The following is a 25,230-nucleotide window of genomic DNA, read 5'->3' as shown; positions in this document are numbered from 1 at the left end:
GAAGTTGTTAGGACCATCTCTCCCTCTGCATGTCCCTGAAGGCACACACACCAGTAAGGAATCGGAAAATGCTGGCCAAGCTCTGTGTGTGAGCTTTTGGAAAGTAACAGGACAAGGGATGAATCATTCCAAGGGCCGAATTCCATGTCAGAGAAGCTCCCAGGGAGAGAGCTCAGAGATCAGATCTGACGCCAACATACAAGGCAGCCTGTTTCCAAAATCTTCCTTCAAGAGGTCATCGAGTCTCTGCTAGATCTCCAGGGATGGGGAACCACTGCTTCCCAGGGCAGATATGCCTTAATTCTCAAGGAAGATTCCAGGACTTTCCCCATCTCTCCCTTCCTGCATAAGGTCTCACACAAACTAGAGACTGGGCCTCCATGTCAGCCCAGAGCAATGGGGAGGCAAGACACAGGATCTTCAGCAGCATGAGTAGGCGGGATTGAGACGGGGCTTGGGGATGCCAGCACGGGGCAGGGACCTATGCTCGGACCAAAGAAAACCCAGACTGCAGAAAGAATCAGGTTTCCCAAGTCCGAAAACCTGGGGAAACACCAAGGATGAGGAAGGAGGGAAAACAGAGGGTAACCGGAAAACAGAGAAGTTAACCGGTGAGGCCCAGAGAGGCATCCCCTTTTCTCTGACGAGAGTTAAAGGAGTCCTAGCTCCGCCCCTTCCCAGGGCAGAGAGAAGGGCATCGCCATTCCTCACAGAATTCATCAACTGCCCCATGACATCTTAGAGATCCAAGCCCCTTGGGACTCCCTCCCTTTGTGTGTCCCATTCCCCAGAGTGTACAGACAGTTCTCACTTTATGTAAGCAGACCCTTTCGCTGACCTCAATGTAAAGCGATTTTTATGTAATGTGAATTTGCCCACAGACTCCAGGGAAAAAAGGGAAGGAGGCAGGGAGGGAGAGGGCCAGCACACAGTTCAAGGACACGTGGGGGCCTGAGATTGAGAAGCAAGAACAACAGAAGGAATATATGGGGGTCAGGGACAATTACATGGAGGCCTGGCCAGAAACCGAGGGAAGAACAAAACACGTGGGGGGGGGAAGCGGGGGGGGGGGGGGGGGGAAACATGTAAGGGCAGACACGGACACGGACACGGACAAGAGAGGACAGGCAATATGCAGGAGCCGGGCCAAACACGTGGGTGAGTGGGCAGAGCAGGTCAAAGGTCTCCTCTCTCAGAGAGGAGGGCTCAAGCCAAGCCCAGATCTGGTGGTGGCCGTCTCTCCATGCATCAGTTCTGATTTCACTTAGAGGGTTTTCTTGTTTTCTTTTTGGACGAGGGGAAGGCTTTCAAGATAGAGTGAGCACAGTAGTACCAGTAAAGTTAAACAGATCTTTTGGGGATCCAGATTTCTTTCAGAATTCTTTACCTAAAGTTGATTTTGCATAATACAAATATACATGAAGTAAGAACTGTCTGTAAAAGTAATGAGAAAAGCAGGCCAAGCTGCGTACCTTTGGGGATAACAAGACAAGGGAATAAATCATGAGAGAAGCTGAAGCAGGCTTGGGGCGGGGGGTTGTGAAAGAGCAGACTAGACCGTGGTCCTGGAGAAGGAGGAGGGGAGAAAGGATGGGGCAGGGACTGGGGGAAGGGACAGCACCTTCAGTCTCTTGGCCTCAGGGCACTCGGTGTCCAGCCAGTCTTCTGAGGGCTCTCCCATCAGGCTCTCACCTTTGGTCATGTTCTACAGAAGACAAGCCATCCGGTGAAGGGCGTCCATGAGGAAGGCCACTGGGGCCCTATACTGGGGAGAGGCCAGGGTCCCCCATGCTCTTGAGAGAGGGATAATGCTTCTGGATCAGATCAGAGGATGGGACCTTGGCACACTCAGGGTCACAGAAGGTAGGAGCGTGCAAGGGGCTAAGGGAGTATGTCATGGGAGGAATGGGGATGAGGTAGAGGAGTCTCAAGAGATGGGCTAGAGACCATCAGGTCACAGGAGAGGAGGAAAATGAAGGGGAAGAAGAGGCTGTCACACAGGATGGACCTGGGAAGGAGGAGAGTGGGAGAAAGCAGGAGTGCTCAGAGGGAGGAGGAGAAGGCCGGGGGAGACCAAGGCTCTCACTTCATGCCAGGGCATCCTGGCCTACGGGCTCCCCGGGCCCTTGTTGGCCCCCCGACGACTCCTTGTTGAGTGAGAAGCCCTCGGGGAACCACAGGGTGCTGTGCTCACGCTTCCTCCGGGCAACCAGGACACCCAGACCCAAGGTGACGAGAATGACAGCTCCGACCACAAGGCAGGGGAAGCAGCCTCCAAGCTGGGCTCAGGGGGGGCCAGGGGCTCACCTAGAGAGAGGGGAAGACTCTGAATCTGGTGTCTTCCTCACAACCCCCCACCCAGACCCCCTGCCCACCCACCTTCTCTCTCCGGGCCACCAGCCCCTCCCATGCCTCACCCCGCACTTCACGGAGAGGGTAGGGAAAGTCCAGCCGCTCCACAGCAGACAGGGCCCCCCAGGTAGTCAGCCGCACTCTGGGCATCTGGGAAGCAGTGGTTACTCTCTGGAGTCTGGTACACAAGCAGTCGGTTGTCAATTTCAGCATCACCACTGAGACTGAGGACAGAGAAGAGGGAGAGCAGTGATGTGGGGGAGAGAAGAGGAGGAGAGGGATACTGGGCATCCAGCAACAAGTGAGTGGGGGTGGGGTGTGAGGAACAGGGTGGAGGAGTGAAAGGAAAGGACCAAGCTGTGTGAGGGGGGTGGGAGGGAGGTGAAGGATGGTGGAGTGCGGGGAAGTATCAAGGGAAGGAGGTGGAGAGGGAGGGGCAGAGTAGAACATGGGGGGGATGGAGGCGAAGAGTGGAGGAGAGATGCAGAGGTGGGCAGAGAACAGATGGACAATGGGGGAAGGAGAGGGGCAGAGAGGAAAGGGGAAGGAGAGGAAGAGATGGGAGGTTGAGAGCCGGATCACAGACTCAGTCTCAGAGCAGAAAAAGCCTAACAACACTAACCAGGAATTTCTCCTCCAATATCCGCGAGTAGACGCTCACCTCTACCTGAAGCCCCCAAGTGACAAGGAAGCTGCTCCCTCTCCCAAGCTCCCATTCCACTTTGGGAGTTTGAATTCAGAGCATCAAAGGAATTGGACCCTTCAAGACTGTCCTGCCGGACCCCCTTATGCTCCAGAAAAAAAACCTGTTGAGGCCCAGAGATGGGAAGCAGGTAGCAGCCAAGGTACTGTTGGGCTTGGCTGGGAATTGGACCTGGGTCCCCTGATTCCCAAAGAAAAAGGCTCCTCCCACTGTGTCACTTGGGAGGGAATAGACTTCCTTACACTGAACCACAATTTGCTGGTGGGTGGCTTCCCCTTGTTGCTCCCAATTCTGCTCCCTGGGGCCGTGCAGAACAAGGCTAATCCCTCTTTTCCCCACGACAGCCTCTCAAATACTTGAAGCCCCTTTTGTAGGTTTTTCCGAGTCTTTTCTTCATTCCCCAGTTTCTCTAACAGATGGCATGGCCTCCGGGCTGCTCAGTCCCTAAGCTTAGGTCCCTACGAGGGTGGGAAAGTACTTTACATCCTGATTTGATCCTTGTGTGGGTAAAAGTCACAGATATCCCTTGTCTGGATTTGAATCCAGGGTCTCTCCTGATTTTCCCCCAATTCCCTAAAACCTCCCCTCCATCACCTCCCACTCATCCTAACATATCGTGTGTATAGTCATTGGAATGTTGTCCTGCCCCTTTAGACTGTAATCTCCTTGAAGGCAAGCAGTGCCTGGTGCCTTTCTTTGTATCCTCTGCACAGAGCAGAGGTGTTGTTTATTTAATAAACACTTATTGGCATTTGCTCGACTCCAAGTACAGCGTGTTCCCACTTGCCTCTCTACCAATCAATATCCTTCTCACACTGTGATACTCAGATCTGAACACATACTTCCAAGAAGAATGGGACAGTTCCCCTCCCTAGTCGTGGACGTGGAACTTCTCTGCACGTGGCCGAAAATGGCATCTGCTTCCTTAGCCGCTGACTCATATTAAGTACAGGGCTCACTAAAAGCCCCAGATTTTTTTCAAGTGAACTGTCATCTAACCACACTTCCGCCATCTTGTCCTTGTGAAATGGATTTCTTGAACAGAAGTCTAAGACTTCACACTCATCCATGAAGCCCAATGTTCTGGTCTACTGAGATTCGTCTGGATTGTGACTGTCACATATTAATGAACCCTCCCAGCCCATGTCATCTGTAAATCTGGGCTTTTATCCAAGTCCTTGATAAATAAGTTAAACAGCACAGGGCCAAGCAGAGATCTCTTGGGGCCCTCCCACCCATGGTGACATTCCTTCCAGTTGACACCAAGACATCAGTCTAAAAATATGTTCTATCCTTCACTGCCAGCAGAATGAATGCTCCCTGAGGGGGGGGACTGTGCCAGTTTTATCTTTGTACCACCAGCACCTACATATGGAACAGCCACTCAGTAAGTGGGCATTGGACTAAATTGAACTGTAGGAAGAGAGAGGAGATGAGATAAAGGGCAGAGCTGTGTGCAGAGAAGGAGAAGGGGAGGGATGGGAAAATAGAGAGCACTTCTAGGAAGAGAAATGAGAGACAGAGGGCACTTCCAAGAAGTGGAGTGAGGAAGAGATGAAAGACAATAAGTGAGGAGGGGAAGAATGATGAGGAAGGAGTAAAAAGAGGTGTGGGGGGGAAGGGAAGTGTGAGAAGGCACAGGGGGTGTAAGTAAGGAAACATAAGGAAGTGAGCAAGGATCAGGAACTCATTCCCCAGCACGAAGACAGAACAAGGCTGAGAATTTGGATGACCCAAACAAATGGAGCCAGTGGGCCCCAGCCCCGCCCATCACTCACCCAATGACCTCAGGGGCCAGCTCCCGGCGGGGTCGGGAACCGGGTCTGTGATAGGGGTAGATCATGAGGTTGCCATGGGCATCTCGGCGGAAGCGCAGGGCAGTGCGCAGGATGGCACTGAGACGCTGCAAGAAGTCGGCGCTGGAGCGTAGCAGCTCCTCCGGAGGAAGCAGCACCGTGAGCACTAGCACCCCTTTGGCCAGAAGCTCCGGCACAGCACCTGCACAGTCTAACCCGTCCCAGCCACACTCCTCCGTGTTACAGCCCTGGTCACAGCGCCCATCGGCAAAGTGGTCCGAGCAGTATTTCTCATACACGGGACTAAGGAAAGAATAAAGGGTACAAGGAAAGCCAAGTCAGGGGCCCGGGGCACAAGAAAGGAAGAACAAAGAGACAAGGTCTCAGGAGGTACAGTCCTTGGGGGTATCACGTTCCCCATTCCTGAGAACACTGCAAATCGAGCCATAACTCTTCTATATAATGTTGGGCAAGGCTTCCCCTCTCTGTGCCTCAGTTTCCCCACATGTAAAACGAGGCCACAGGGACTAGATTGGTTTCTGAAGTCCCTTTCGGCCTTGACATCCTACAAGTCTGATGCCAAATAAGAAGATACTGAAACGAGATGATTGGGTGAGGGCTCCTCTGGTAATGAAGAGAAGGGGAGGGGGAAGGGGGAGGTTTGGGGCTTTGGGATAGTTATGGATCTGAAACCTGAAATAAGGTCACAAACAGTCTTTCTCTAAAATGAAGACTCAGAAGTATCCCTATGGAACAGATTGGCACAAGTCACTCCCCTGACACCCTCCCCCCCCCGAGATTATCAGTCTCTTTGCCTTAGGCTGGTGTCCCCTGGAATCCCAATGGGGGCCTGGGAGGTGGGGTCCCTGAAAATAAAGCAGGCAGCCATTTACTGTGGGTCCTCGGGGATGAGCCCAGAATGCACCTCTCATGGGGGAAGCTTCCTAGCAGGAGAAAACTGGTAAAAGCAAGGAAAGATTTTGTTGTTCAGTCCTATCTAACTCTTTGTGACCCCATTTGGGGTTTTCTTGGCAAAGATACTTGGAGTTGTCTGTCATTTCCTTCTCCAGTGGATTAAGGCAAACAGAGGTTAAATGACTTTCCCGGGGTGACAAAGCTGGTGAGCATCTGAGGTCAAAGTTGAACTCAGATATTCCTGACTCCAGGCTCAGCACTCTAACCACTGACCCACCTAGCTGCCTCCTAGGAAGCTAGAGTTAAAAAAAAACAAAAAACTGTCAGGTTGTCTCCAGGGCTACCTAAAGAGGAAAGGGGAAGACAGCTTGCTTCTAATAGTCTCTCAGTCACTCCACTTCTCTTCCTCTAATTAGTTCAGTGACTTTGGACAAGTCATTGCCCTGTCTCAGAGTCTCAGTTCCAGTATCTATAAAACAAGGACAACAATCCCTGTGGCCCCTAGACTACCTAGGACTGTTGGGAGAAAAGCACTCTACTCTGTGAGTCTTCTTATTAAAGCACGAATGATCTCTGTTCTAGAGAGGAGTGAGTGATCTAGACTGGGGCAGGGACAATCCCCTGGGTTCTAGAACCTCCAGCTGGAGAGACCCCCAAAACTCAACCCCTACTCATCAAAGAACCTTCAGATTCCCAGGTTCCCTGGATAACAGACACATGGATCTAGTCGCTGAATAAGAAGTCCGTCCCCTCAGTGATAAAACAGCACGGTCCGGTGGGAAGAGCACTAGCTTTGGAGTGAGTGGGCCTGCATTCAAATCCTGCCTCTGGTATTTAGTCCCTAGGGGACCTTGGGCCAATTATTTAATGCGCCTGCTGGAAACTGACATCTTGCTGACTGATGTCCCTGCCAGCGCTAAATCTGTGATCCTACGTCCAGTTTATGAACGGACAGATAGAGTTTGCTTAATGAAAATCAGCTTCCCAGAGGCAGCTACCAAAAGTCTGGTTCTTAGAAGGTGAGCCCACCAGGTGAGTGCTGGGACCAGCAGAGAGGCCTCACCTGTCTCTGCAGCTCCATCCGGACCATCTTTTTTAACTGCAGAGCCTGAGAGCCAGGTGGGGAAGAACCCTAAGAGAAGTGCCTGTCTGGTTGCTACCCCAAAGCCTGGGTGTTCTCCACAAGGAGACAGTCAGTCCTCTGGGCTCTTCCAGTGACAGGGAAGCCAGTGCTTCTCATTAGTAGCTCAGCTCGACTCTGGAGCAGAGCATGAATGAGCTTTGGCCCTCAGCCCCATAGTTAACACCTGGGAATACTTCACCTCTCCTGCCAGGTCTGTTTGCTCAAGAAAAGGGACAGAGGGATCCCCCAAGGAAGCCAGAGGGGCTGGCTGGGGCTCCCAAGAAGGGAGACACTACAGCTGTGAGGGCCGGGGGGACCTCCAGAGCTGGGTCAGTGGCTCAACCCTCTAATCTGTCCCTTTATGTTGAGGAGTGGTTAGGCTGGGGAAGGGCCTGTTCTGGGACTGGACAAAGCCAGGTAAGCAGACGGGTAGATGGTTAGGCCTGGGGTCTGGGGGAGGATGGGGCAGGGGGAGGTGATAGAGCCAGGCAGCCACACCAGGATCCTGCAGGGAAACCCTCTGCTCACTGCACAGAGCAACGGACAGCGCAGGAAGAGGACGAGAGCAGGGAGTCGGCAGAGCAGCGGGGCAGGACAGTAGCTAGCACAGACATACAGACCCAGAGAGACCAGAGCTGGCCTAGGCACGCAGAGAAAGGATGGACAGAGGGGCTAAGGAGGGTGTCGGAGCTCACTTGCAGCCGCGCTCCTGGCTGTGGCAGTCAAAGTTATATAGAGGCAGCCGGTGTGTTGCGGCTGGGTCGCAGTGGCTATTGTTGAAGAGGCGCCAGCAATGAAGGGCCTGGCACTGGTGCCAGGGATCATCACGCTGAGCGGCAGTCACCTCCATCCCACTGGCAGGCAGGTGAATTACACACCCGGTCACAGTATCTGTCCACAACCGCATTGTCCCGGCGAGCTGCCCAGGGACACCGTGGTTCCTCGGGGGGTGGCAGCAAGGGTGGCAGGCCCATAGACCCGGTTTCTCACAGTGGCTACCTTCCCAGCCTGGGGGGCACAGGCATCGGAAGAAAGGGGCCTGGGCCAGAACCCGGCAGGTGCCCCCGTGTCGGCAAGGGCTACCCAAGCAGCTGGTGTTGGTACGGAGGTGGCAGGAGGGTCCAGCCAGGCCCGATGGACAGGTACAGCGGGGGCCCAGAGCCGTCAGTTGGCACAAACCCCCATTAGCACAGGGCAAGTCCCGGCAGGACCGGGCCACTCGCTCACAGTTGGTGCCCCAGAATGGCTGTGGGAGAATATATATTGCAGAGATGAGGGGGGAGGTGGGCCCTCATCCCTGGTCTTATCAGAAACTCTTCCCTAGAAGACCACATCCCCACCCTCAGCTGCTCCCTCTAGAATTCCAGAATCCCCTGCCTTCCCCAGAGGTGCCCACTCCACATACCGGGGGGCAATGGCAGGTATAGGCCAGGGCACTGTTGGGACTTGGCTGGCACTGCCCCCCATGCTGACAAGGCTGGGACTCACAGGGAGACACCACCGTCTGGCATCTGCGGCCTGTGGAAGGAAAGTAGACAGACTTTAGCTACCCAGCTCCTCTCTTCCTAGCGCATTCAGGAGAGATGGGCACTGAGGCTGGAAGAAAGGGCTGGGGTATACAGGGGCATGTGCCCAGCTGGTGATTATGGTGGCAAGACCTTTCCCTTTTGTCCACTGCCCTTCACTATCCCACACCGAGGGCCCCATCCCAACCACACCCCAGCCCTTAAATGTCACCCAGCCTGGCTCTACCCCAGAGGTCCCCTAACTGTGGCTCTGACCTCGAACGCAGTCCTCACCAGTATAACCAGGGTGACAGAGGCAATGGAAGCCCCCATACACATCCTGCAAGCAGTCCCGGGTCTGAAGGGCATGGCAGGCTCCAGGCCTGCACTCATTGAGGTCCCCCTCACAGTGGGCTCCCGTGTAGCCAGGGGGACAGGTGCACCGGTAACCTCCCACCTGGTCCACACATGTCCCATTATGTAGACAATGGGTGCCCTGCTCCCCACCAGGGGGGACTGCGCAGTCATCCTCATTGATCTCACAGAGTACTCCTGGAAGGAAAGTGGGGAGGGGGAGAGTTAGGCACTGGATCTGCATTCCTTGCTAACCCCCAACCACGTGGCCGAGCCCCCTGGCCTTACCCAGTGTCCCAGGAGGGCAGGAGCAGAGGTAGCGGCCCACAAGGTCAATGCAGGAGCCCCCGTGCTGGCAGGGCTGTGACTTACACTCATCCACCTCAGCCTCACAGTTGTTTCCTTCATACCCAATGGGGCACTATGGGACACACATACAAGAGGTACTAACCACCTTTCGGACAGATGGCCCCATCCAGCTCCACCTTCCATGCACCCAAAGCCCTCCCTCTCCTTTCGCCCCCACTCCCTCGATGAGCCCAGATGCTCCTCACCTCACACACATAGCCCCCTACATAGCTGCGGCAGGTGCCACCATGCTGGCAGGGCTGGACGCTGCAGTAATCTACCTCCTGCTCACAATAGCTGCCCGTGTGACTGGCAGGGCACAGGCAGTGATGGGTGCTGCCCGAGTCCACACAGCGACCCCCAGCCTGGCAAAGCTGCTGCAGCCTCACCCCTGAGTAGGGAACCCAGGAGTCAGTCATGTTCTCCTTGGGTGTGCAGCCTCCTCCCTCCCCCTCATCCACCACCCCTCCCCCCAACTCCTCTATCCATTCCCTGGAAAGTCTTCACCTTTCTTAGCTGCAGCTGCCCTGCAGGAAAGGCTGGGGATGTCACAGAAGTGGCCACTCCAGCCAGGAGGACAATGGCAGGAGAAGGTGGGTCCTGTCTGGGTACAGCGGCCTCTGTTCTGACAGGGTGCCCTGCTGCACCAATCCACCAGCATCTGGGGGGAGAGGGGCGGCTCTTCAGGGTCTGGGTTCCCTCTTCCTCCATGACCCAGCCTTTCTCTTCCTTTTCCCTCTTTCCCCTCCCCCCCACCAATCCCCAGCTCTGACCTGGCACTGGGCACCGGTATAGCCAGGGAGGCAGGTGCAGCGGTAGCCCCGATGCTCTTCTATACATGTGCCTCCATGCTGGCAGGGCCTCGAGTGGCAGGCGCCCACTTCTCTCTGACAGTGGGGGCCAGTGAAACCAGGCCGGCACAGGCAAGTGAAGGAGTTCAGCCCATCCACACAAGTGCCACCATTGAAGCAAGAGCTGGGAAAGGGGGAGTAAGTGTTAGTGGCCCCATGGCCTCTCCCTCCAATGTCACCAAACCAAAGAATCGAGAGCCGAGCCTTTTCTGATCCACTCTGGTCCTTCCGGCTCATTTCACTGATGAGGCCCCCAGAGGCCCAAAGCCACAGAGCCAGTAAGCAGCAGGGCCCAGATTCAAGCCCCGGTCTCCAGACTCCCAAGGCTGCTGCTCTTTCCCTTAAATCAGGACAACTCTCTCCCCTAACCCTCAACACCTCAACCCTGGATGTGCCCCTCCCCCCATACCCCCATCCCCCGGCTCACCTTTCACTGCAGTCGGGAAGATCTCGCTCACAGAGGAGGCCCCCATAGCCAGCAGGGCAGGCACAGGTGAAGGACGCCACATGGTCAGAGCAGGTCCCCGGGCCACAGGGACTGCTCTGACACTCATCGATGTCCAGGCCACATCGAGGACCCGTGAAGCCCGGGAGGCAGGCACAGGAGAAAGAGCCCAGGCCGTCCCGGCAAGAGCCACCATTGAGACAGGGGTCTGGGGGGATGATGGGGCCAGGGCTCATAAGGGGGGGGTACTGCTGGGCTTCTGAGGATCTCCCCCAGACTGCCCAGGACCCCATCTATACATATACATCACACACGTACATCATACACATCACACATGTCACACACATGCACATCACACACATCACACACACACATCCCAGAAATTTTACCCCCTTTGTCTGTCTTGGAGCCAGGAAGCTGTCAGGACAGGGCGCTCGCTACATCTGTGGCCACAAGCTCAGGTGCTTTCATTAGGCCTTACAAAAACTCAAACCCACTAATGGGCATTTATTTGTCTTTGGTTCTGAGGCAGGACAGTAGGAAAAGTACTGGCCTGGGAAAGCCCAGCTCAGATCCTAACTAATTACATGACGCTGGGCAAGTTATTCAACCACCTGGAGGCTGCTTTCTCATCTACAGAAGGGCAAAAACAATGCTTCCACGTCACAGGGAAGGCGAACAAAGAACTTAAAACTTTGCCATTCCCTTCTCCTACCCACCCCTACCCCAGCTGCCGGCTTCCATCTACTCTAGATCCATCTGGTCTATAATCACCCACCCATTCACATGGTAGTGTCCTGAGTCCTCCCCTCCCCCAATTAGAGTGTAATAGAGTATAAGCTCTTTGAGGACAGGTACTGATTTTTGCTTTTTTTTACCCAAATCCCTTAACACAGTGCCAGCCTGCCCAGATAAGACCCTGAAAAAGGCTTAATGGTTGATTAATTCCATAGAAAATCCATGCGTCATTGTGACTTTGTTCACAGGCTGCAGGTGGCCCAGTGGATACAGCATGGGGCCTAGAGTCAGGAAGACCTGAGTTCAAATCCAGCCTCACATACTTACGAGCTATGTGACCCTAGGGAAGTTACTTAACCTCTTTGTCTCAGTTTCCTTATCTGTAAAATCTGTAAAAACACCTCCTAGAGAGGCAGCTACATGGTGCAATAGATAGAGCACCGGCCCTGGATTCAGGAGGACCTGAGTTCAAATCCGGCCTCAGACACTTAACACTTACTAGCTGTGTGACCCTGGGCAAGTCACTTAACCCCAACTGCCTCACCAAAACAACAACAACAAAAAAATACCTCCTAGTGATGTTGTAAAGACCAAATGAGACACTAATTGAAAAGCACTTTAGCACAGTGACTGGCATTTGGCAAATGCTATTTAACTGTTAGCTATTACTTTGTGGGGAGAGGCGAGGAAACAGCAGGGTTTGAAGCAAGCCCTCAAATGAAGAGGGGGGCACATTTTAGAGAAAGGCCTAGGTTTGGGGATGTACCCTATCACTTAAAGCCTGGACACCTAGGTCCCTACCCCTATAATGAGAAGCACTGCATTTCAGGGATCCCTTCTGTCCCTACCACTCTGTGTGTATGTGTGTGTGTGTGTGTGTGTGTGAGCATGTGCATGTGCACATGTGTGTGTGCATGCACGTGTGTACATAGGTGTGTGTGTGTGTGTATATGTATGTGTGTGAAGTCCACCTGCTCTCTTGAGAGAAGACCCCCAAGGTCCTGGCCATGACTGACAAAGGGCTCTGACAAGGTCTGGACCAAGCCAAGGCCTTCCCCTGTGCACAGGCAGGAAGCAGGACCACAGCCCGGCCCTAACCCTGCAGTGGGCCCAATCCTTTGGACATGCTGCTTGTCCTCTAAGATGTTTTGACCCTCAGTGTCTGCTGGGAAGGTGCTCAGGGGGCCTTTGTAAAAGGGAGGTGTATCCCCTAAATAGAGTCCGCTCCCCACCTCCCTCTCCCTTAAGCCCCTCGCACTCACTAGGGTCACAGTCATCGATGTCCCTCTCACAAGTGGCCCCACTATAGCCCGGATCACAGGTACAGCTGAAGCCTCCATGAAAGTTGATGCAGACACCGTGGGGGCCACAGGGCCTAGAGCCATCACACTCATTGATATCCTGCTCACAGTGTGGGCCTGGAGGACAGAGAGGCCCCAGTAAGCTGCTGGGATGAACAGAAAGGGGTAGGAGGTGATGGGGTGCTAGGGGGAAGCCGGTAAAGGCCGTGAGGGGTGAGAGGAGCCTGGGGAGGCCCTAGGAGACAAAGGTAGATGAGGGGAGCCTAGGGAGGGGCATGTGGGCATGAGGGGAATCGGCGAGGGCGTGAAGGAAAAAGGGAGATGGGGAGATGGTCCCACTGGGAGCCCAAGGAGCACAGGGGGGCAAGGACAGCTGCCGTCTGGAGACGGGGGTGTCAGGCACAGACCCTGGAGAGTGTCAGGGCAGGTGCAGTGGAAGCCGTTGATGTAGTCAGTACAGGTGCCTCCTGCCTGGCAGGGATTGGACTCACACTCGTTTCGGTTCTGGTCACAAGTGGGGCCGGTCCAGCCCGGCTCACACTCACAGCGGTGCCTGGAAGGGAATGGGGAGGGAGGCAGTGAGTGAGCCAGTAGAAGGGAAAGGGACGAGAAGGTGGGCAGAAGACAGGGAGCGCAGAAATGGAAGAGGGAAGGAGTTAGGGGACAGATAGGAGGTCAGGGAGACTTTGGGAGGAGAGAAGAGAAGAAAGAAGCTGGAAAGGGAAAGGGAGGAGGTGAGGAAAGGAGAGGAGGTAGAGCTCAGTATAGCCAAAGGGGCAAGAAACTGGGGAAAGAGGAGGAAGACTTGGGGGGTGGGGATATCACAGAATCACAGAATTAGGGGCAGGAGGGACCTAAGACAGAGCTGAAGCCAATCTCTTTTTTCAGATGAGGAAACTAAGACCCAGGAAAGTAAGTGACTTATCCAAGGTCACGCAAGCAGGAAAGAATCAAGGGAGAAAAAGAAGAGAAAGGGACAGCAATCGACTGGGGAGAGGGGAGGGTACCAGCTTACCCACTCGGGTCATCATGGCAGATGCCATGGCTGCAGGGGTTACTGGCACAGGGGTGGCGCTGAGCATGGCACAGAGGGGGCAGAAAGCCAGGTAGGCAGACACAGTGGAAGCCATTCTCCCCATCCACACAAGAGCCTCCTTCCCCACAGGGGTTGGACAAGCACTCGTTGATCTCTACGTTGCAGAGGGGCCCTGTAGGGCGAATGCGAATGAACCTTTTCTTCCTTCCATTTCCCTGGGCAGAGGAGCCCAGCTACCACCCCTCCCTCTGCCCAGGCCCTGGCCCTGACAGCAGCCATACCTGTAAAGCCTGGCTGGCAGATGCAGTCATAACGGTTTATCCCATCCTGGCAAATCCCATAGTCACAGGGGTTGCTGGCACAGTCGTCGTGGTTTATTTCACAATTCACCCCTGGGCACAGAGAGGAATTAACAGGCAGCTCGGGCCTGCTGCCCCCTCCCCTGGCTCCTCCTTTTGCTATGGTTCCCCTCCCCTTTTAATAGCCCTCCCCATCACAGGCTCTCCTCCAAGGAGTCCCCTGCCCACAGAGTCCCACCTGAGGTGCCAGGGGGGCAGTAACACAGGTACTTATTGACGAGGTCAAGGCACTTGGCGCCATGTTGACAAGGTTGGCTGTAGCACTCATCCAGCTGGCTTTCACAACGGCTGCCTGTGTAGCCGGGGGCACAAGCGCAGGAGAAGCTGGCGATGCCATCCACGCAGCTCCCATGATGGCAGGGGTCTGGGGAGCAGTCATCCACATTGTTTTCACACAGCGGGCCCTCGAAGCCTGAGGCAGGGAACAGGGAAGGAAGATCATCTCGAGGAAGAGAGAGGCCTTCACCGCCTCCTCCCTGGGCACCGCCCCTGCTGGGCACCATCTGAGGTCCCAGGCATGGCCCAATGCTCACCCTCTGCACAATGACACTCGTATCCATCGGGCTGGTCCACGCACTTGGCCCCATTGTGGCATGGTGTGCTGGCACACTCGTCAACATCCAGCTGGCACATTGTACCACTGAAGCCTAGGCAGGGACAGGTCCAAGTGTGGAGCAGACACACAGTCGGCAACCCAGGCGGTGACCCAGGTTGCTTCCCAGGCTGCCCCACCCCGGTCCCTTCTCTGATCCCTGCCCTTCAACTGGCCTCACCAGGGCACCCTGAGCACCATGTCCTTGCCCCACCAGTCTCCTCACCTGAGGGGCACGTGCAGCTGAAGCCATTAACGCGGTCCCGGCAGTGTCCACCATTCACACAGGGGCTACTCTGACACTCATCTATATCCACCTCACAAAAGGTACCTGTGAATCCTGAGACATGCCCCCACCCAGGGGAGTTTTGTGAACCTACTGGCCTCTCCCTCCCCCCAACAACTCATCCTCCCACACAGACCCTAAGGGAGGGCAGGGGAGGGAAGCACAGACACTGTAGTCCAGCAGGGCTCTCCCCTACCACCCCAGCCCTGGAGCTGAACCTGGCTCCTACCTGCCATGCAGATGCAGGTGAACTGTCCAATTCTGTCAAGGCAGGTGGCCTGATTGTGGCAGGGTCCAGAAAGGCACTCATTTATATCCGTCTCACACCGTGGGCCTGTGTACCCACGCCCACATTGGCACTGGAAGGACCCTTGTGTATTCACACATTTCCCAAAGTGCTCACATGGGTTGGCACCTACAACAGAATGGGCAGGTCAGGACCAGCCTGTGTGTGGCCACAGCCCCTCCCAACCCGGCCTAGCTCCCCCCTCCCAATCCCCAGCCAGCCCAGCTCCGTTCTGGGGCCTCACCGATGGAGCACTCGTCTACATCCTGATCACAAGCCCCCCCTGTAAAGCCCGGGGGGCAGGTGCAGATGGCCCGCCCATTCACAGGGTTGGTGTCACAGATGGCATCTTCATGGCAGGGGTTACTGACACAGGCATCATCCAGGTGGCACAGGAGCCCTGTGGGTGGCAAGCAGCAAGGGTCAAGGCCCCTAGGGAGAGCAATCTGCTTCGACTCCACCCCAGAACCTTGTCAGAAGGGAAAGGGTGGGCCCCCAAGCAGGGCCACAACAGAAAACCCAAAGGACTCAAGGAAGGAGAAACCCAAGGAATAGCACCAAGAGGAAGAGAGCCCAGAGGAGGAGCCTTTAGGATGGGGATGAGGGGTGGGAACAAGGAGCTGCCACGCCTAAAGGTGGGAGAAGGAGCAGGACGTGGCCTCACCAGTCTTGCCCATAGGACAGGCACAGTAGAAGGAAGCCACCCGGTCATGGCACGTGGCTCCATGGAAGCAGACAGCCGTGGCACAGTCATCGATGTTCTCACTACAGCTCTCGCCCGTCCAGCCATTGACACAGACACAGCTATGCCCTCCATGGGTGTTGAAGCAGGTGCCCCCATTGTGGCAGGCGTTTGGCTGCAATTGGCACTCATCTACATCTTCTGTGCAGAACTGGCCTAAAGGGAGACAGGGAGGGCTGTGGGGCCAGACAGACCCTGGCCTGCCCATGCGCACTGCCTACCACATCCTGAGCTAGGAACACAAAGGATGCCTGGGACAAGCGGCATGAAATACTTTCCTAGAGAGACCGGGGGAGGATGAATGGTTTGGGGGAAAGCTCCCTTGCAATAGTACCTGCCAGCTGCTACTTCCATTTCCATTAATCATTCTTGTGAGCTAGATGCTAAAAATCATTGTTTCAAGGCTACAGAAAGGCTGCGCCCTCTGTAATTCAGCACCATAGAGGCAAAGCCCAGGTTGCCCTAGCCTAGTTATGGTTGTGTGTCATGCACCCTGACAGATCTGATACTTCTGTCTTTCCTCCCTGCCCCCTAAGCCGAATCCAGTCCCAGGGCCCAAAGGAGAGCAGTGATGATGAAGTAAGGGCCAAAGGCCCAAAGCCCACCCCAGGTTTGGAGCATGGCCTAGGTCAGTTCCCTACCTGTCCATTCCGGAGGACATTGGCAGTTGTATGTGTTGACACCATCCACACAAGTAGCCCCATTCATGCAGCGGTGCCTTGGGCAGTCATCCACATTCACCTCACAGTCATGGCCTTCGAAGCCTGGTATAGAATAAGGAGAAAGAGAAGAGAGTTCTCATGGCCAACCCTGGCTGGGAACAAGCGAGTCTAATAGGAAGAGAGATCTTGGCTCTGGTGACAATTGCTTCCTTCCTTGCACAAGGCAGCTTCCTGCCCACTTCCTGATTCTGGCCACCCTGGAGGCCAGGGCAGGGAAGTCCAGGCCGAGGCCTGCAGAGGTCCTTTGAGCCTGAGCCGCACACTGCTATCCCCCCACCACCCCCCAGAAGCCTGTAGCTCACCAGGCAGGCACGCGCAGTCATACGTAAACTCCCCAGTCTGGTGGCAGGTGCCCCCATTACGGCACTGAGAGGGGGCACAGGGGGCTGAAGGACTCTCACACAGGGGCCCCATGTAGCCCATGGGGCATTGGCAGCGGAAGGAGCCAGGCACGTTGATGCAGGTGCCCCCGTGCTGGCACACAGTGCCCACCCGGCACTCATCCACGTCGTTGCGGCAGGTGCGACCCTGGTAGCCAGGTGGGCAGGTACAATTGTAACGATTGTGGTTGCTGGAGCAGCGACCCCCATTAGCACAGGGGTTATTAGCACAAGGATCAATTAGGGAGCAGTCCTGTCCTGCAAAGGAAAGAGATCGACAGAAATACAAGGATACAGTCCAAGACCAAGCCCTCAACCCAGCTGAGGCCCCTTACCTCGGAATCCCCGGGGACACGTGCATGAGTACTGGACAGTGCCCTGAAGCAGGGAACTCTTACAAGTGCCCCCATTGGCACAGGGAGCATGGTGGCATGGATCTTCAAACTGGCACCGATCCCCCATCAGCCCTGGATGGCACCTGAAGGGCAGAGAAGCACCCAGGATGAGGGGGTGGGGGGGGCCCTGGGGAGGTGACAGGGTGGAGAACATGGCCTCATTACCAGGCTCAAACAGAGCTTTGAGCTCATCATCATGGGGGCCTAGGGGGGAGGGGTATTGGGGGAAAGAAAGGGGGAGGGAAAGAAGATGCCTGCCCCACAGTCTCTCTGTACCCATGTTGTCACTGGGAAGAAAGGCCCTCAGATCCCCTGCTCTCACCCCACACAGGAGAAGATGAACAATTAGTTAATTAGTTTAGAATCCTCCAGCCTCCCCAGCTTTTACAAAGCACTCTCCTTCTGAGAGGCCCAAGAGACAGGCAATACACATAGCAAATCCCCTTCCCATTTTACAGAGGAAGAAACTGAGGTCTGGCGGGGTTGTGACTTGCCCGAGGTCACACAGATTAGGCATTGGGTGGCTGGCAAACCCACCCCATCCAATAGTTATTAAGCCCAACTCTGGGTCAAGGGAACGGACTATATACAGTGCCTCAGATCTCAAGGAATTTAAAATTTATTGGGAGGATGCAAAATAAGTGAAGTAAATTCGAGATAATTTGGGGAGGAGGAAGTAGAAGGGGTACTAAGAGCTAGGGGAGAGCCTTGTCTTCTGACCTCAAGGCCTCCCAGTGGGGCCCGATGCCAGGAGAATGACACCCGCAGTCCCTACGAGCCAAGGGGCAGCGAGTCACCTCTCCCCCGCCCCCAAGACTCACTAGGGCTGCCAGGCTCTCTGCATACAGTAATCACTGAATATATGGTCACTGAATGGGATTCGGTTAGTGGGAGGGGAGGGAAGCCCGAAGCTGGCCGGCTGGTTACTAATGAGGAGAACGCAAAGGTGAAGCCGGTCATCGGGAGAGGCGCTCAGCCTGAATCCCAAGGAACTGCACGCAGACCTCGGGAAGGGGCTGGGGCAGAGAGAGGCAAGGAGGTGGGGTGAGGAGGGGCCAGGAGAAGGGCTCGACTCCAGCGTCCCCAACTTGGCCCTAGGGGCAGGGGAGCAGCCTGGGCATGTGCAGTGAAGCTTCCTTCCCTGGGGGAGGGGGGAAGAGGCATGGAAGGATGCCTGGGTCCCTTCTCTTCTCTGCCCCCCCCCCCCCCGCCCCTTCCCTGATTGAGTCAGGTCCCTCAGGGACTGCGCCGGAGACTCGGCACAGCACTGTGGGAATGGGGAAGGGCTCCAGCCGCAGGGCCCGGGCCTGCCCACCGGGGTGGGGGTGGGGAACAGAACTGACAGCCTCTCGGCCCCTCCTACCACGGCCCCAGGTCCTTTCTCACGCTCCTTTCCCCTACCCAGCCCAGCCCAACCCAGCGCCTTTCCAACCAACCGGTTTAGCTAGTTTCAACCCAAACTTCGACCCCGGCCCCGCCCAGCCTAGACATGCCCCCTCTCCCGCCACCTCCACTCTTCCCCCACAGTGAACAGAAAGGTTTATAGTTGGAGAAGCCCGTGAGTGACCACCACTCCCAGCCCCTTCCCCATTTTACAGATGACTACACTGAGACGGGGGATGGGGGAGTGGGTGGCGATAATTTGCCCAGAGTCACACTGCAAATTCAAACTCAGGTCTTCGGATTCCCTATATGTCTTTTCTAAACACCGTGTAGCCTTAACACCTCGGGGGCAGGGAGTGGGAGCGGGGCAGAGTTGGGAGGGGGCAGGGTTGGGGTTCACTGGACCCTCCGGAGAGGCTATGGCCCGGGTGTCAGGGGAAGCACGGCGCTGGTGGAAGGTGGTGCCTGATCCCAGGGAATCCAGGCCAGGTGCTGGGATTCCCGGTGATTCACCTGTTCTGGGGGCGGGGCTCATCCACCTGTCCCACACATTCCGAAGCACACCTCAAGGTGGGGGGGGCAGAGCCAGGGGTGGTTTCTAAAGTGCGCATGTGCAGTTTCCTACAACTGCTTCCCACCCCACTCCAGGCTACCAGGGGCCCAGGTGAGAGGGTTCTCTTTTCCCCAGGCCATCCCTCACAGCGGTGACCTCACTCAGCCTCTCTGCCAAGCCATCCAGTGTATGCCTGTGCATGGTAGGGAAGCACCCATTCCCCAACCTCTTCTCCTACTAGCCACGGGCTTGTCCAGCATGTTCTCGATGCCTAGTGTAAAAGTCCTTCCTAGTCTGGTGATGGATGGCTGGGACTATATGCAATGTCCCACTCAAGCATCCCCACTTATAGAAGACTTGTCCCCATCCTTCCAGCGCCTAGAGCCTCCCCCCCCAAAAAAATTATCTTGCACTTACTTCTGTTTTATATTCACAATGGCTTAGTGGATGGAGTTTAGATGGCCTACCTCAGAACCAGGAAAACTTGGGTGAGTCCCCCCTGATACATACTGGCTGTCTTTATAAAAATAGTGTTTGTAAACATACATATGTACACGTGTGGAAAGAGGTGGGGGTGGGGGTAAATACAATTATATTTGTACTTGGTTTCCCCATTTGAATGTCAGTTCCTTGGGAACGGGAATTCTCTTATTCAATGGATTCTACATCGCTGGTACCTACCAGTTCTGGACATGCAGCAGGCACTTACATATACACACGTGGTGATCGATTCTGGACTAAAACTCTAGACAATCTCTCTCTAAGACAGCCAGTGTGCAGTCTGTATTGGTAGAAGATCCTCATCTAGGGGCCGGTATCTTTGTGTTTTGTGGACTTGTGAGGCAACTTAGTACAGTGGCCAAGGATGAATTTGGAGTCAAAAAGACCCAAGTTCAAATCAAGCCTCGGAAAACTATCAGTGTAACCCCACTGAGCAAAGTAATTTATAACTGCCCCATTCTGTAAAATATAATATGTAAATGTTATGTAAATAATGTGTAAACAAATGTAAACAATATATAAAATATAATCATAAATAAAATATAATCATGTGATAATAATAGCATCTATCTGGCAGGACTGTTGTTGGGATCAGATGAAAGAACATATAGAAATGATATGATGGTGATGATGATATTGCTGGCATTTCCCGATAAAAATGGGAGCTCCCTGAGGGCAGGCATTGTTTCCCCCCCTTTTTTTATCCACAGTGCTTAGCACACTGCCTGGCATATGGCAGGCACTTTATTTTTATTTTTGTGGGGCAATGAGGGTTAAGTGGCTTGCCCAAGGTCACACTTACTAGAGTAAGTGTCAAGTATCTGAGGCTGGATTTGAACTCAGGTCCTCCTGAATCCAGGGCTGGTGCTTTATCCACAACACCATCTAGCTGTCCCCTAGTAGGCACTTTAAAATGTTTGCTGAAGGTTTGCTGGATTGAGGTCCAGAGTCTCGATGTCAACTGGTTGGGTGGGGGTGTTCATTTATTAGGAAAGTTGTAGGGGAGTGAGCAAGATGTTCTCTGAAACCCCTCTGACCCCAGGTCCGCTACCCTGTGATCTGGGGCAAATCCAAGTCTAGATGATCTCCAAGTTCTAAACCCTGAAATTCTCTAAGTGCACCCCCTGGAGAGGGGAGGCTGACCCAGGTAGAAACCAACCTCCCCTGAAGGGAAGAGATCCAATGGTGATTCCTTGGGGTCCTCTCTCACACACCCCCCCAGAAATTCAGAAAAATTCTTGCAAAGGTACAAACACAGGTCGGGGGCATCACAGAGCTTGGTCATGGGTCAGGGGAAAAGGACTGCCCCCCCCAAAAGGAAACACAGGCAGAGGGTGTGGGAAAGGTCAGAGGAAGTAGCTCAGGAGCCAAATGGAACTCAATGAGCCTGAGAGTACAGTCCTCCTCCCATCACTGTCCAGGCTTGCCAGGACCAGGCTTGTGGAACCTGGGGTAGCCTGGTATCCCAAAGCACTAGATTTGAGCTCATATCCTAGTTGTTTCCATTTTGTGATCTTGGGCCCCAAACTGAACCTCTCTGATCTCATTTCTTCATCAAATGAGAGATATGGGAAGGATTAAGGTCCCTCCCAGCTTCAAGTCACAGGTTCCCATGAACCCTTTCCTCTAATTCTGGATCACACTGCCTTGCCTCCCCTCCTCTCGCCTTTACTCCAAGAAGAAGTTGGGGGAGTCAGCCTGAGAAGGATTAGTTTAGCTACTCCCTAGGGCCCTTCTAGGACTTCCTCCCCATTTCCTTCCAGTCCCCAAACCCACAAACCTCCAAAGGATGGTTAAGCTTCCTCTGCCCCCCAAATCACCCACCCTCCCCAACTTACAAACAGGCAGCTTCCCCATTGGACAGCAGGGCACACTGGCCTCCATTCTCACAGGGACTCACTCCATCCAGGCACTGGGGGGCTGTGGAGAGAAGGGAAAAGGACGGCCCATCAGTCTATTTTGAGAAAGTCAACCAGAGGGAAATTAAAGGCAGAGATACATTCCTCTCCATCCCCCCCCCACCCCAACTCCCAAGTAGGGATGGCCCTGGGGCCTAAAGATCCTGCCCTTCTCACCCATGCTCTTGGAACCCACTTTCCTGGGCTTACCTTCTATCCCCTACCCCCTTAAGCCAACAGCTGCAGGCTGGGGTTGCTGGGAAGGAGATTTGGGGGCATGGCAGAGGAAGCAACCCCCCCAAAAAAACTTGGGAAGTTCCCACGGTCACTACCTCCTACCAGCTGTTTGGGCAGCCTAGGCACCATTGTGCTCAGCAGCTGTTGCTACCACCTGGGGCTCTGTGCCCCCCACTCCAGCTCAGCCTGGGGGCAGGGAGTGGGGTTGATCAGAGGAAACCTCTGGCAGGGGGAGGGGTATATGAAACCAGTGCCAGCCAGATGTGGAAGGTCTCCTGGGGCCACCTAAGCTGCAGGAGAAGAAAATATGGGATGGAACAGCTCACTGAAGACTAGGAGTCACATTCTAAGGGAGGATGATGTCCAGAGCCAGGGAGTCAGGACACTTGGTGGGGGGCAAGGCTGGGGAAGTGGGTGGCTATCCCCCGGATCAGGAAGGATGAGGGCCAGGGTGTTTGGGAAAGCCTGAGAAGAGAGAGGAGACACTTGGTTCCCACTTCTTTGTAACATGAACATGAGACAGCTCCCAGACACCCCTGCTGCCATCATCAGCACTCCCATTTCTATACCTCTATCAGGTACCTTTCCTGACAACAGCCCCATGGGGTAGACAGGACTAGGTTAGTCTTCCAAGTTATCCAGAGAGCTGAAGTGAAGTGCCCACAGCCACACAGCTAGAGGGCTGGGTCGATTTCTCCACCAAGCACTGTGCTGTAGGATTTCTCAGCCAAGTGTGGGCAGGGTAAGCCTAGCCAAGGGTAGGCATTCTGAGCAGCGTTCTTACGGGCTGCCCTGTGTCTGCATCGGGTAATGAGTGCTACAGGCAAGAGAGAAATCGGGAAAGTCTGGGACCCAGTTCTGGACCCAGTTCTGCCACTAATTCACTGTGCATGACCTTGGGCAAATCAAATGACTTCCCCTGGCATCAGTTTCTTCATCTGGAAAACAGAGATAATGTCCATTTTTTTCTCTCTCAGGCATTTTAAGTAGGATAAAGGTTGAATTTTCTCAGCTTTCAGGGGGTGGGGTCCTCTGCTCTCTTCGTATGTTTCCCCCTTCCCCAAAAGTGGGGTTGAGTGGGGTAGATGAAGTTTCCGGTACAGTAAACCCTGGGGGGCATCTCAGGGCTTGGCACAGACTTTCCCAGGCTACCACGCCAGGCAGATGGGGCAGGGCTGTGCCCTGAAGGCAGGCTCCCCAAAACGGGGAGGGCAGGACAGAACCCCGGGGGATCAGCTCCAGAGTCTCCCAAGCCCTCCAAGTTCCCAGAGGAGTAGCACCCTAGTAACACTGCAGTCTGGGCCGAGGCCGTCTGCCCTGTCCATTGGGGTGGGCTGGAGATCGCGGCAGTATGGCTCCAGCCCCCTGTATGCCCTGGCCCTTTGGCAACCCCCCTCCCTCCCCGCCTAGCCGCTGGGAAGAGTCGGAATGGGCCGCCGCCCCCGCATCTGGGCTGCGGCCCCGCAGCTGCTGCGGACTCCCCTCGGCCCCCTCCCCTCTTCCCGGCTAGCCGGCCCAGAGTTGGGGGGGGGGGTGCGTACATTCCGGCATTGTCTGCGAGAAGAAAGGCCTAGGACCGAGGCGAGGGAGCCGAGGGGGAGGGGGTGTCTAGACGGCGAAGCCATTGTCCCTGAAGGGGGGAGGGGGAGGGCCCGTCCACCCCCTCTTCCTGGGGGGGGGGCAAAAGACCCCCGCGCTCCGAGGAAGGAGTAATAGGGATTCCCCCATCCCTGCCCCTTCCCTCAAACACTCCGCTAGCCCCGGGAAGAGCACATGGGCAGCCCTGGACCCTGCCCCTTCCCAAATCCTTCCCACACCATCCAGGGAACCGGGAACGGGGACACTGGGGGAGGATTCCCCGGGAAAGTAGGAGGGCCGGATTGAGGGGGCTCGGAGCCACCTCTCACCCACCCCCGCTAGAGGAGGGGAGCGGGGAAGGGGGTCCGGGAGGGAGGAGATGCGAGAAGCTGGGGCGGGGGGGGGGGGGGGGAATAGAAGGGAGCCGCTCCAGGCTCCGGGCTCCGGCTCTTGCCGCGCTCAGTGCCTGGGAAGAACTTTGCTCCGAGTAAATAAAAAGTGGAGAACTTCTTCTCCGGCAGCCCAGCCGACCCCCTCCCCCCCGGCCCCTGGCCCTGGCCCCCGCCCCTCCCCCCGCGCCCAGCCTCCCCGGCCCCCAGACCAGCGAGCCCGCCGCCGCCGGCGACCTGGGCCGGCCCGCATGAAGGGGCCCTTTGTGCCGGGGCCGCGGGGCCCCGCTGCCTCCCCCCGAGGAAGGGGAGGGGGGAGGGGGCGCGGGCGGAGAAGGTCTGGCGGCAGAGCCCGTTCCCAGGCTCCGGGACTGACCGCAGGGCAGCACAGGGCAGGGCAGGGGAGGGCAGAGCAGGGGGCGGCGAGAAGAGGGGGGACGCCCCCGTCTGCCCCCCCAGTCCCACTCCCCTTCCTCTCCCCCCACTTCGGGAGGAAGGAGGGGGGTCCGTGGCCCCGGCTGCGCTGATCTGCCTCAGAGGGCTCTCGATTCCCCCCTCCGTGTTTGGCTGCTGAGCCCCCCGCCCCCGCCCCCCCCTCACCTGCAGCCGCAGCTCCCGAGAGGGCCAGCAGAGCAATGCCCAGCACGCAGATGCCCAGCAAGCGGACCGCCTGGCCCCGGACCCCGGGCTCCATCCTGGTGCCTCGCCTCCCTTGCCTCGGGCTCCGGGAGCGGGCGGCGCCTTATCCAGCCATGGAAGAGAAGGGGGAAGCCGCGGGCTAAGCCGGAGCAAGTCCCCGGTACCAGCTCCGCGCCTCCAACTTCGCGAAGTGAGGCCCGGCCCGGCCCCGCCCCCGCCCCCCCCAAGCCCCAACCCCCAAAGGATCCCTCCTCCTCCTCCCCTCCTCCCTCTCCTCCCCCTCGTCCTCCCCCTCTTCCCCCTCCCTTCCTCCCTTCCTCTACAATTCTCTCCTTCCCGGGAGCCGATCCCTCCGCTGATCAGCCCCTACATCCCCCCTCCCGCTCAGAAGCCACACTTTCTCCCTCCTACCCCGTCTCCTCTTCCCATCCCCTGCTCCTCCTACCTTCTTCCTTCTCTCCCCACCCTCTCATTTCACACGCCCCCTCCCTTCACAACTGCAGTTCACGGTCTTATTAACCTCCACCCTTTAACCAGAGCCCTCCCCTTCAAATCACTCTCCCCCCAGAACAACTAATCTTCCCAAAAAGTCTTGGAACCCAAGATCCCAACTCCACACACCCCTGATGAGGGGAGCGGTCCCCCAAGCCTGGGGTTGTAGATGGCAGGGACATCTACTGATAATCATATTAAATTCCTCTACTAAAAACACTGCTAATAGCTCTCTAACCCAGGCAAGGCATCAGTTTCCCAATCTGTAAACTGAACTAGATACTTTCTAAAGACTCTTCCAATGCTAATATTCTGCGTTCTCTATTCTAGG

General features: G+C 55.8%; 1 protein-coding gene across 1 annotated transcript in view; it reads right to left on the bottom strand.

Moving 5' to 3' along the window:
- NOTCH3 (notch receptor 3) overlaps positions 1 to 24,589 on the bottom strand; it is a 33,400-nt gene extending 8,811 nt beyond the window's left edge. Inside the window, 31 exon segments of the mRNA XM_043977615.1 lie at positions 1,622 to 1,707; positions 2,087 to 2,270; positions 2,273 to 2,307; positions 2,418 to 2,475; positions 2,477 to 2,576; positions 4,834 to 5,154; positions 7,585 to 7,716; positions 7,718 to 7,874; positions 7,877 to 8,135; positions 8,295 to 8,407; positions 8,689 to 8,946; positions 9,037 to 9,169; positions 9,303 to 9,487; positions 9,604 to 9,757; positions 9,870 to 10,071; positions 10,375 to 10,600; positions 12,393 to 12,548; positions 12,839 to 12,984; positions 13,447 to 13,639; positions 13,749 to 13,859; positions 14,005 to 14,238; positions 14,360 to 14,473; positions 14,645 to 14,758; positions 14,934 to 15,119; positions 15,235 to 15,390; positions 15,655 to 15,888; positions 16,374 to 16,496; positions 16,757 to 17,092; positions 17,170 to 17,312; positions 21,505 to 21,586; positions 24,369 to 24,589. Of these exon segments, the coding sequence (XP_043833550.1) occupies positions 1,622 to 1,707; positions 2,087 to 2,270; positions 2,273 to 2,307; positions 2,418 to 2,475; positions 2,477 to 2,576; positions 4,834 to 5,154; positions 7,585 to 7,716; positions 7,718 to 7,874; positions 7,877 to 8,135; positions 8,295 to 8,407; positions 8,689 to 8,946; positions 9,037 to 9,169; positions 9,303 to 9,487; positions 9,604 to 9,757; positions 9,870 to 10,071; positions 10,375 to 10,600; positions 12,393 to 12,548; positions 12,839 to 12,984; positions 13,447 to 13,639; positions 13,749 to 13,859; positions 14,005 to 14,238; positions 14,360 to 14,473; positions 14,645 to 14,758; positions 14,934 to 15,119; positions 15,235 to 15,390; positions 15,655 to 15,888; positions 16,374 to 16,496; positions 16,757 to 17,092; positions 17,170 to 17,312; positions 21,505 to 21,586; positions 24,369 to 24,462 (5,025 nt within the window). The 5' untranslated portion in view covers positions 24,463 to 24,589.
- Positions 24,590 to 25,230: the final 641 nt, after the last annotated feature.

The sequence above is a fragment of the Dromiciops gliroides genome, chromosome 1 (genome assembly GCF_019393635.1).
Source record: "Dromiciops gliroides isolate mDroGli1 chromosome 1, mDroGli1.pri, whole genome shotgun sequence".
Classification (NCBI taxonomy): domain Eukaryota; kingdom Metazoa; phylum Chordata; class Mammalia; order Microbiotheria; family Microbiotheriidae; genus Dromiciops; species Dromiciops gliroides.
The sequence above is the reverse complement of the archived record's forward strand: the minus strand, read 5'-3'. Positions and strand labels throughout refer to the sequence as shown.